This window comes from Oncorhynchus kisutch, linkage group LG10 (genome assembly GCF_002021735.2).
Source record: "Oncorhynchus kisutch isolate 150728-3 linkage group LG10, Okis_V2, whole genome shotgun sequence".
NCBI lineage: Eukaryota > Metazoa > Chordata > Actinopteri > Salmoniformes > Salmonidae > Oncorhynchus > Oncorhynchus kisutch.
The window spans coordinates 44816724-44828890 of record NC_034183.2 but is presented as its reverse complement, the minus strand read 5'-3'; the positions used below and the strand labels follow the sequence as shown (position 1 = coordinate 44828890).

The 12167-nt window shown below is 43.5% G+C and overlaps 1 protein-coding gene across 1 annotated transcript; it reads left to right on the top strand.

The window, feature by feature from the left end:
- Positions 1-6032: 6032 nt before the first annotated feature.
- LOC109897544 (claudin-18) lies at positions 6033-11439 on the top strand. The gene is made up of 5 exons (XM_020492050.2): positions 6033-6327; positions 7046-7210; positions 10459-10591; positions 10766-10885; positions 11025-11439. Exons 1-5 carry the CDS (start codon positions 6108-6110, stop codon positions 11158-11160), a joined length of 774 nt encoding a protein of 257 aa, XP_020347639.1. The 5' UTR covers positions 6033-6107; the 3' UTR covers positions 11161-11439.
- Positions 11440-12167: the final 728 nt, after the last annotated feature.

The window sequence follows — 12167 nt, the reverse complement described above, 5'->3', positions numbered from 1 at the left end:
GGGTACCATCCAAAGTATGTATGCATAAATCATCAGATATATTTTTACGTGATTTGGAAAATAACATATACTTGGTTTTACCTGCATTAAGTACCAATTTCAGTTCAAAGGCTTTCTGCAGGGCAATAAAGGCTGATTGAAGCTCTGACAGAGCCTGGTCAGCTCTGGGGGCAATAGCACACACCACAATGACATCTGCATACAGGTGAATGTTTTTTACAGATAAACCGGTATTTGTGCTGTCGGCAGAGAATGCCACAACTTTGTTTTCCAGGTAAAATTTTGGGATGACCACCAGGACTTTCAATTTCCTCTGCTGTTTCTCCTTTCAATTCAATAAAATCAAGCAGTTTTGTTTCCACAGATGTTCTGCCATCATATAACTTTACAATATCAGACTACTATTGGCAGCAACTTTACATGTCCATGATTGGACGCATCAATGGACAGGGACACAAATTCAACCTGGTCCAGGTCCTGTGTTACCAAAGTAGTTGCCCATGTTACTAACACGTTACTCACTATGGCGTCACATTTTGTCCTAGCACATGTCAAATTTGGCTCATAAAGCTTCCTTGTCAGTTGTCCTGTGCAGTCCATAGATCTGTAACAATGATTGTGTCGCATAGTGTGGGTATGCAAAGACACCCTCCTGCACAGCTAAATCATATTCTTCTTGGGAAGGCTCTACCTTCTTGAAAAATGTGATGACAGGGGTCATACCAACATGGGCAATCAGAGAGACTTAATGCTTTTTCGTCTGTTGATGTTCTACCACTGCCGTTCTTCATCCTCCTCTTTTCCTCACTCGTCTTCCTTCTCTTTCCTCCTTTCCTTCGCTTTACCTTTCCACTTCACTCTTCTACACTCTCCTCGCTTCACTCTTTTTACTCTCTTAATTTTTCCTTCTCAATCTTCTCATTCCTCTCCAATCTTTAATAATAAACAGTACACGGTTAGATAAAATACTTTGGTTCACAGATTCCCATTGCATGCCTCATTTTTGTATTTTATCTCAAATAATAAATTGAATAATAAATTGGCAGGCTCTGTAATCATATCTTTACCTTTCCTCCTCTATCTCCTTCACTCTTCGTCCTATTCAGTCTTCCTCCTCTCCTTCCTCTCCACTCTCGAACAGAAAACATTATGCTAATGTTATCCATGAAAATGTCTAAATATATTTTCACACTAATTATAATGCCAAACCATTAAAATTGTAATCTACAAGTAAATATTTTCACAATTAATTCTGCATTATTTTAATATAATCATATTTTCAAAATAGCCCGTCCACTGCATGTTTACATGTGAAATTTTTAATCTAGCTACCATGACAGTAGCTAGCTAACCTAGCTAGCTAACGTAGTCTACATAGCTAACATTAATTAGCATAACCTATTTTAAACCTTTCGAGCAGATCATCTAGCTATGTAATAAATTGTGACATTATAACATCACTAGCTAGTATCTCAAACGATTGTATGATTGTACCTGGCATGAAAATAGATTTGTGGTGATGTTGTGGATTCACTTGACCCTTGATAGCTTCTGGCTGAGTTTTCCACAGCAGTTTTCTCTAAAACTAGTGTGAGCAAATAGTTAGTAGAAGAAGAAGAGTGAATGCTATAGCGAGCAGCCCCCTCTGCTGGCCAAAACAAGCACAACGCAATTTAGACGTCAACCGGTAGGCTCTGCTGCCCCGTCTTTCTTGCCACGTAAATTATTATTTCACTTTGCGGTCTGTTTTTAACGAGCAGTTAAAAAAGGGGACATTTCAGGTGATAGCTCCAGCCGGGGACAGGCCACCAAAAATGGGGACTGTCCCCGGAAAACGGGGACGTCTCTTCACCCTACTAAATAAGTCATCGTTGTCCACTAGGTCGAAGGCTTTCGACAGGTCAATAAAAAGGGCCACACAGTGTTTATTTTTTATCCAAACAATTAAGAACGTAATTTAAAACCAAAGAAGTAGCAGAAATTGTTATATTAACTGGTCTGAAACCTGACAGGTGTGCATTTAGTATATATTTCGTAGTTAAAAAATGAGTATTTACCAAGGATTCTATCATTTTTGCAAGGCAAGACAGTTTGGAAATGATGCGATTCATTATCTAGGTCACATGGGTCATCACCTTTCTGAAGGTGGGAATATATATATTTGCAGACCCAAGGGATGGTATCTGAAATAATTGTAAGGTAAAAAAATATGTGTTAAACATTCTGAGATCAGAGGAGCAGAAAGCTGAAGCAAGAAAGAATCAAGTAAATCAGCCCCAGCTGATTTTTTTTTAACATCCAACTGTCACAAGGTGTCTAGCACTCCACAAGTAGAAAGTTGTTGAAATTAAAACAAATATTCACTAAAGGCTGGGAGAGGGGCAGGCAGTCAACTGGACCTGTAACTTAAGGTAAAACTCCACCCCCAAACTATCTTCAGGTATTTGTTTCATTAGTCCCATTGTTGATATAGTCCCAAAATATGTTGCATATCAGCAATCTAATTTTCAAGATACTGTATGTAACTTTCAAAATACATCAGTACAGCAGGTATGAACGTGTGTTCCAAGATGGCGTAGTAGCCGGACGTCTGTTTTGTCTTGTCCCATCCTGTGTATATATCGTTTTTTCCGTATATATTTCGTAAATATTTTTTTTATTTTTAATCTCAATTTCCATCTACGGACTGAACATACTCTCCTGCAACCCACCTCACCCAATGTGGTACGGATCTGCTATTTTTTTTATACTTTAGAACCGGAACCCCCATCATAAGTTAGCCAGCTAACTAGCCACTAGCTAGTAGTCAGTTAGCCACTACTAGCGGTCATCACTGTTAACTCGGACATCAGCCAACCTCAGCCCGGTCAATTCATACCAGTCTGCACAGCGAGATATCAACCCAGAGCAAATCGGGCAGATTTTTCTCTACCACATCTCCAAGCTCTGAACCTTTACACCGGATCATCGCAGATAGCTGGCTGCTATCCTAGTGACTACTCACGGCTAACGTCTCTGTCCCGAAGCAAGCACCAGTTAGCCTGGAGCTAGCCTCGAGCTAGGCCCATCTCCCGGCTAGCCGAAGAGATCCATCAGCCAATTCCTGGGCTACGATACCTCTTTTGCCAATTGGCCTGAACCCTTTACTGCTGACACGGAGCCCCGCCGATCCATCACGACTGGTCTGCCAACGTAACCAGCCGAGGGGGTTTCAACAGGCTCTTCTGTTGTGCTCCTGCCTGCTAGCTGTCTGAATCGCAGTATCTCCAGCTTGCCTAGCTACTCAGGCCTTTCTAATCGACCTGGCCCGGGTATCCTGGGAGGATATTTACCTCATCCCATCAGTAGAGTATGCCTGATTAGTCTTTAAAAGTGCTTTCCTCGCCATATTAAATAAGCATGCTCCATTTAAAAAAATGTAGAACTAAGAACAGATATAGCCCTTGGTTCACCCCAGACTTGACCGTCCTTGACCTGCACAAAATCATCCTGTGGCGTTCTGCATTAGTATCGAATAGCCCCCGCGATATGAAACTTTCAGGGAAGTCAGGAACCAATATACTCAGTCAGTTAGGAAAGCATAGGCTAGCTTTTTCAAACCGAAATTTGCATCCTGCAGCACTAATTCCAAAAAGTTTTGGGACACTGTAAAGTTCATGGAGAATAAGTGCACCCCCTCCCAGCTGCCCACTGCACTGAGGATAGGAAACAATACATCTACGATAATCAATCATTTCAATAAGCATTTTTCTACGCCTGGCCATGCTTTCCACCTGGCTACCCCTACAGGGGCCAACATCTCAGCACCCCCCACAGCAACTTGCCCAAGCCACCCTCCCCACCCCCGCTTCTCCTTCACCCAAATCCAGACAGCTGATGTTCTGAAAGAGCCACACTCTAGAGTGGGACACACTCTAGACCCAAACTGGCCTACATCCATTATGCCCTGCCTTTCTAAAATCTTTGAAAGCCAAGTTAACAAACAGATCACCGACCATTTCGAATCCCACCTTACCTTCTCCACTATGCAATCTACTTCTCAGATAGAGTTCAGTGTGTCAAATCAGAGGGCCTGTTGTCCGGACCTCTGGCAGTCTCTATGGGGGTGGCACAGGGTTCAATTCTCGTGCCGACTCCTTTCTCTGTATATATCAATGATTTCGCTCTTGCTGCTGGTGATTCTCTGATCCACCCGTACGCAGATGACACCATTCTGTATACATACATCTGGCCCTTCTTTGGACACTGTGCTAACAAACCTCCAACAGAGCTTCAACGCCATACAGCACTCCTTCTGTGGTCTGACTTAGAATATGTGGACAACTACAAATACCTAGGTGTCTGGTTAGACTGTAAACTCTCCTTCCAGACTCACATTATTAAGCATCTCCAATCCAAAATTAAATCTAGAATCAGCTTCCTATTTCGGAACAAAGCCTCCTTCACTCACGCTGCCAAACATATCCTCGTAGAACTGACTATCCTACCGATCCTTGACTTCGGCAATGTCATTTACAAAATAGCCTCCAACACTCTACTCAGCAAACTGGATGTAGTCTATCACAGTGCCATCTGTTTTGTCACCAAAGCCCCATATACTACCCTCCACTGCGACCTGTATGCTCTCATCAGCTGGCCCTCACTACATATTCGTCCCCAAACCCACTGGCTCCAGGTCATCAATTAAGTCTTTGCTAGGTATAGCCCCACCTTATCTCAGCTTACTGGTCACCATAGCAACACCCACCCATAGCATGCACTCCAGCAGGTATATTTAACACTTACTTTGGCTGCCTTTCCTTCCAGTTTTCTCTTGACTGGAACAAATTGCAAAAATCACTAAAGCTGGAGTCTTATATCTCCCTCTCTAACTTTAAGCATCAGCTGTCAAAGCAGTTTACTGATCACTGTACCTGTACACAGCCAATCTGTAAATAGCACACCCAACTACCTCATCCCCATATTATTACTTACCCTCTTGCTCTTTTGCACCCCTGTATCTCTACTTGCACATCATCATCTGTACATCTATGACTCCAGTGTTAATACTAAATTGTAATTATTTCGCCTCTATGGCCTATTTACCTCCCTACTCTTCTACATTTGCACACACTGTACATAGATCTTTCTATTGTTTTATTGACTTCACACTGCTTTGCTTTATCTTGGCCAGGTTGCAGTTGTAAATGAGAACTTGTTCTTAACTTGCCTACCTGGTTAAATAAAGGTGAAATATATATTTTTTAATGATGAAAGTGAGATGAGCTCTCATTTTTATGTCTCTGTGTCCAGTTTGAAGGAAGTTGGAGGTATACAGTCATTGCGCTACCGCTAGTTAGCATTGGCTCTTGAAACTACCTCTAACTTCCTTCCTACTGGACACCCATATACATGGATGAACTTCTCCCTCTCTGTCATGGATGCCATGGTTGCCTTTAGTTTGAAGATGTAATTCGGAGACAGGTGTTCTCTGTGTTCTCTTTTTGCAATTTGCAATTAAATGCAAACATTTTCTCCATCTCTGATTCCACTAGGAATTCCATTGATTTTAAAACTCGGTAATCCAAAAAGTGGAGAGCATTAGCAATTAGAAAGATTACCTATACATACTGAGCAGTTTATGTTGTTGACAGAAGCCTGCTAAATGGCAGACCAATTCGAACTAATTTCCCGGCATGTCCAGCCCAATCATGGCTAGCGGGAAGGTTCCTGTCTTTTTTCGTGGCTTAACCTAGGCTAGTAATTTAACCATTTTATTCTTATTTACAGATGGCGTACACGTTTGATGGCATTTCTGCCCAAATAAATGTTTACGTACAAATGCCACTCCTGTGAAGTAGTGACGTGCAACTTATGTGTAGTTTCCTGAAACTAGTCGCATATGGAAACAAGGTTAAGGTAAGGCACAACCTTTTGTCATTAGTCACGCTTCCCGAACAAACAACCGTTGCCCGAAACTGTGACAGCAACTCCGGACAATTTTAAGCAAACATCTGATAAGGTTTGTTCCCTGTTCAAGAGTACGTAGTGATAAGAACCCGAGGATAGAAGGCCAGTTCATGACTTCAAGCAAAGGTGTCTGACATCAAACAGGAACGGAAGCTAAAATGGGCACCTCAGTGATTCAGCAAATCGGCTTCATTCTGGGTGTGTTGGGCCAGTTTTTCGTATCTGCTGCTACAGCCATGGATATGTGGGGTTTACAGGACCGGTCCTTCTCAGTCATAACAAGTGTTTACACTTACTCTGGACTCTGGAAATCATGTGTAGAAAACTCATCTGGAATGACCCAATGCAGGCCTTATTTTACCATACTAGGGCTGCCAGGTAAGGTTTGCTTTATTGACTTGTAAGAAGTTAAACATTATGTTTCTTTCATATACATTTAGCAAATATAAATGCCAATGGATGGTCAGCACTGTTAACTTGATCTTGATCGAGCTTTGTATGTCGAGTGCCTCTCAAGGGTGTGACTCTAGATAAGATATGGTATTTGTTTCTATTAGTTGATATTAATAAGTAGTATAAAACAAACTTTTTTTCTTTCTTTGAGCATGTCTAATCTAGTTTCTTCAGCAACGTTTAATCTTTAAAATTGTGTGTTAAAGGCGGGAAGTGAGATTATCTTCCTTATAGTTTAGACAGTGGGTCATTTTAATGTTAGTAGAGTCTAGGGCCATGATCAATAAAAGGTAACGTTGTTTTTGTCTCAAAAGTTATATTGATTTAAACATGTTTATTAGAGCAGTTAAGTCTTTAAATAATTGGTCAAATTAAATTCAAGAACAGGAAGTGAGATTATCTTCCAGGCACAAAATATACTTAAATGGCCCATGAAAACAGGAGTACTATAGAGCCCTAATCAATAAAACATTTTTGTCATTTGAAAATGAAGGTAGTTTTAGTTTTTTTAATGTTGGAAAATCTATGATCTAAATTAAATACCACAGTACTTTGGTAGATACGGATGATACACACAATCACAGGTCATGACTTAAGTTTCAAAGTAAGACTTATCTGACGTCTGGTTTTGTTTGACCCGTAGTTATGCTCCAAGCTGTGCGGGCACTGATGATAGTTGGGATAGTTCTGGGAGCCATCGGCTGTCTAATCGCCATCTTTGCCCTCAAGAGTCTGAAGATGGGAAATATGAAGGACAATGTCAAGGCTACCATGACACTGACCTCTGGGGTCATGTTTCTGCTTGCAGGTGAGGTGATGTCTTTTGCCGAAGTTTTGGTGATGTCACCTGCGAAGGTGAATCCTTTCTTGACACCACACTCCAAAAAGCAAATCTTGCAGGCTCTGGTTTTGTTTCGTCTTGATTATTGTCGAGTTCTGTGGTCGAGTGCTACAAGGAATGACCTAGACTGCAGCTGGCCCAGAACAGAGCAGCACGTCTAATATAAATATTATGCATGCCAGTCTCTCTTGGCTAAGAGTTGAGGAGAGTGACTGCCTCACTTTTTATAAGAATCATTGTGTTGACATTTCTAAATGGTTTGCATAGCCCACTTACAAATTGCTCTGACACACACACTTACCCCACCAGTCATGCCACTAGGGGTCTTTTCACGGTCCTCAAAAGCTTTGTTCCCCTCTGTAGGTTCACTCCTTGCCTCTCTCTTTATCCTCCTCACGGTGTGCCATGGTGCTCCCTTTATGTGGCCTGCATGGCTGGTTGTCACTCTCCACTAATAACCTCTACTTGGTGCCATCTTCACCTTTTCATCTTGTCTTTTGGTTCGGGGGACCGGCCATTCCCTAATGGCCACGTTTTATTTTCTTCTTGGGGCTTCACGTTTCCCCGCCCAATTCGATAGCACAGGTACTCCACCTTGACGTAGCGCAGCTTGCACTTGTGGGGGTTTGCGGTAGGCCCCGACTCCCTTAGCGCATCCACCACCGCCTGTAACCTACAGAGATGGGACTCCCAACTGTCACTGTGCACAATTATATCATCCAAATAAGTCACAGCGTACTCATGGTGTGGGCGCAGGGCGCAGTCTATGAGTCGCTGGAAAGTTGTTGGGGCCCCGTGGAGACCGAAAGGAAGACACCGGTAGTGGTATAGCCCCCTCCCATCAAGTGGGGCAGCAGCTGGTCCCAGTTTCTCCCGTCTCTCTCGATTACCCTCCCCATGTCCCTCCTCCACAGTGCCTGGAAGAGAGGCAATCTCTACAGAGGATAATTGGCACGGGCAAGTTAGGAACAGCCCCCATGTGCATCTGGCACTCCCCCCTCACCCTTGGGGTGGTTATTTGCAACGGCACGTTCAGGTACCACTTTGTGTCCCTGTGTACAGGGACACTGTCATCTCCTCATCCCCCGGTTCGTCTTCCCGCTCTCTTGTTAGCCACTGTGGTTGGGCCAGGGTCACCATGCTGCCGGAGTCCAGCAAAGCGCTGGTGTCGATGCCATTGATTTGTACTGGAACCATTGGAGGGGCCGTCTCGGTGTGCGCCCAACAGGAGGTGACATAACTAGCCATCTGGGTTACCTTGGAGCTGGGGGATGCGGAGGGCATGGACTCCTCCTGGCCGGGGCAGCTCCATGCGAGGTCTTGCAGCACTCATAGGGCGCCTCTGATCTAGGTCTAGCAGTGGACGTCGTCATCGGTTCAGGTCGCCCTCCTGCTTCCCGGCCATGGCTATTTCTGTCCGAGTCCCCTTCAGTCCTTCGCCTCTCTCTGTGCTTTTCTGCCCCCTCCCTGCGTGCACTCTTTCCGCCCAGGCCCCTTTCAGCAGGTCCTGGATGTTTTGGTCAGGAATTCCTCCAGGTTCTGCAGGCTCTCCGCCGCCTTCATCTCGTAGTGGAGGGCCCGAAGATACCGATCCAGGACAACCTTATCGATTATTGGGAGGGCCAGTACGTCGGTCAGTAGCCAGCCCTTGGTAAGGCACACCAGGTCGCTCATCTGAGCGTGGGGAGAGATAGTGGAGTCAAAGGCCCAGTTGTGGACCAATTCATAACAGCTCAGGATCTCGTGTTTGAGTCCCTCATAATTTGCCTCCTGATCTGCGTTCAAGTCAAAGTAGGCCTTCTGGGCCTTCCCGGCGAGGTAGGGTGCTAAAAGGCTGACCTACTTGGGCTTGGGCCTTCCCTCTGCACCGTCATCTCGAAGGTGCACAAATACGTCTCCACATCATTTTCCTCCATTAGCTTGACCAGGAACTGATTTAGGCCAGACGCCTAAGCCCTCTCAGCCTTCAACTGGGCTACCTCCGCTACCAGTCTGAGGTTTTGCTGCTCGTCTAGCACTTGCTCCTGGCGAGCCTGTTGCGTCTGCTGGCTGAGGATAAACTGAACCAACAGTTCCTCCATGGTAATCTCCGTATGCTCGACCTCACGGCACCCAAAGCTACTGTATTCTCCACCATATGTGGTCAACGTGGGGTGTTAGGTTGAGCGTGCAGAGATGGACACAGAGGCAGTGAAGTTCTAGTCAGAAAACACGACTTTACAAAAAATAAACAGAACACCAAAACAACTTATGGTTGGCTGGGTTCTTCTCATGTTCAGCTCCGTGCCTCTGGGAGCTTCGTTCCCGTCTGTAGGCTCACTCCTTGCCTTTCTCTTTGTCCACCGGTTATGTGGCCTGGACAGCTGGTTGGCACTCTCCTTTAATTACCTCTACTTGGGGCCATCAGCGTTGGGGCGCCCAGCCCATGTACTCCCAGCAGAGTTTAGCCAACGTCACGGCACGTACCTCCCCTCTATCACCAACCACCAGGGTAGACCTCCCGGGATACCACATTATGTATTGATATGTAGGCTACATGTGCCTTTTTTAAATGTATGTAGTTCTGTCCTTGACCTATTCTTGTCTATGGATGTTCTGTCATGTGTGGTAAACCGTGGGGTGTTGGGTTGAGCGTGCAGAGATTGACACAGAGACAGGGAGGCTTTAGTCCGCAAAAACAACTTTACTAAGACAGAAAATAAATATACCAAAGAAATAACTTGCTCGGTCGTCCTTCTCTCTCTTAACTGGTGTCCGTCTCTCTCCCTTCTCCCTCACGGTGTGCCATCGTGCTCCTTTTATTTAGCCTCCGCGGCTGGTTGGCACTTTCCTCTAATCACTTAGCTGTCCATGTCGGGGTGCCCAGCTCCCGTATTCCCAGCAGAGGGAACCAACGTCGCCTCACGTACCTCCCCTCTATTACCATCCCCCGGGGTAGACCTCCTGGGATACCACACATGTTTTATGTGGACTGTTGGAAGAGTAGTTGCCTCTTTTGCAAACAGCTAACCAGGATCTTAATAAAATACAAAATATTGATATACAAATGGATTGTATTGTGGTATTGTTTTGATTATGTTTTGTTATTGATGTTTTGATATTGATGTTCATAACTGTTTAAAGTAAAATAAAAATGTCTGTGATCTGAAAGTGACAATTGACACATTTTCTTCTTCTTCCTAACCAAAATGTAAAGATAATTTTCCTTCTCCTAGGTGTCTGTGGCATTGCTGGAGTGTCTGTCTTTGCCAACCTAATCGTGTCCAGCTTCCGGTTCACCACCTATGCAGACAGTGGATATGGAGGAGAAGGAGTACTGGGAGGACTTGGAGGATCTCTCACTCCCAGGTACATTAACTGCAACATGAGAAGGATTCACTTCTCCCAAATGGCACCCTATCCTTTAGAGTCTGGTCAAAAGTAGTGCACTATGTAGGGAATAGTGTCATTTAGGAGGCTGCTGGAATCAATCATAATGTCAAGTAATTTTTAGTGTGTCAGTGTATCACTTCTGTTTTTCAGGTACACCTTTGGCACCGCCCTCTTTGTGGGGTGGATAGGCGGGGCTGTGTTGGTCATAGGAGGAGTTATGATGTGTATTGCCTTCAGAGGGATGATTCCATCAAAGGAGAAGCGACAAGGGTAAATTCCATTTTATCCACCAGAAAATTAGAGTTCTAAGCTAGAACCATGCTCTTCATCCTCTTTCTTAATCTTACTCACAAATATGAATAATAATTATAAATTTATTTGAATAATTTAGTTTTCTTTCTGTCCTCAGTTATGGGGTGGCCTACAAAGCTGCGTCCCAACACACAACGGTGTACAAGGATGACGCGAAACCCAGACTCGCCTATGACGAGTCTTTCAGAGCCCAGATTATGAATGGAAGACACTCCAACCAGCAATATGTGTGAAGAATATAATATTATGTACTAGTTAGAGGTTTTCTGAAACTAAACAATACTATTTTGATATTTCAATGACAATCCCGTGCAGCTCTAAGGGGCTTAGAAGATTGCATAGAGGGTTGCTATGAAGGAAAACCTTTTTCAGGTTTGATTAGTTATTTTTGTACTTTGATCTCTCTTATATTTTGGGCTCCCGAGTGGCGCAGTGGTCTAAGGCACTGCAACTGAGTGCTAGAGGCATCACTACAGGCCCTGGTTCGATTCCAGGCTGTATCACAAGCGGCCATGATTGGGAGTCCCACAGAGCAGCGCACAATTGGCGTCGTCCAGGATAGGGTTTGGCCATCATTGTAAATAAGAATTTTTTCTTAACAGACTTGCCTAGTAAATATAAATATATTCTGTGTTTTGGGATTTGTTATTCGGCATTTAAGGGGACAATATTGTAATTTTCTAATGCATATTAAAAGTAAACAGAATTTCAAAATACTATACTTGTCTTTTTATACTCTTATGCAGCATTAAATATACAGACAAAATGCTGATAAACAACACATTTTCTCATGTTAATGATTTATTTGGAGAAATATATTATTAATGTATGAATGCATTTGCATAAAATAACCCACAAACAGTAACTCTGGAACTGTACAAGCTAGAAACACCAAACCAACTTTCACATGTGCATGCTACTCTAACTTCAAATTCTTTAAACCTTTTATTAACTATACACATTTGCATAAATTAGCATCATATAATTCACCAACAGTAATTCTTGAACAGTTCAAGCTAGAGACACCAAACCAAATTTGACATGTTCAGGCATTTTTTTTAATCGACTATAACTTTTCTAATTTGCATAGATTAGCATAAAATAATCCACCGACAGTAACTCTTGAACCGTTCAAGCTAGATACACCAAACCAACTTTCATATATTCAGGCTATGATAACTTTTCATCTACCTACGTTTTCAACCATAATCCGTCACTATTACTATAGCGTATTTCAAAA

What these genes read in the sequence shown, in the direction of transcription:
- LOC109897544 (XM_020492050.2), top strand. Translation starts at nt 6,108, where the DNA reads ATGGGCACCTCAGTGATTCAGCAAATCGGCTTCATTCTGGGTGTGTTG. An exon ending in GGAGGATCTCTCACTCCCAG is followed by an intron (nt 10,592 to 10,765) that starts GTACATTAACTG and finishes TCTGTTTTTCAG; the next exon opens with GTACACCTTTGGCACCGCCC. An exon ending in TCAAAGGAGAAGCGACAAGG is followed by an intron (nt 10,886 to 11,024) that starts GTAAATTCCATT and finishes TTCTGTCCTCAG; the next exon opens with TTATGGGGTGGCCTACAAAG.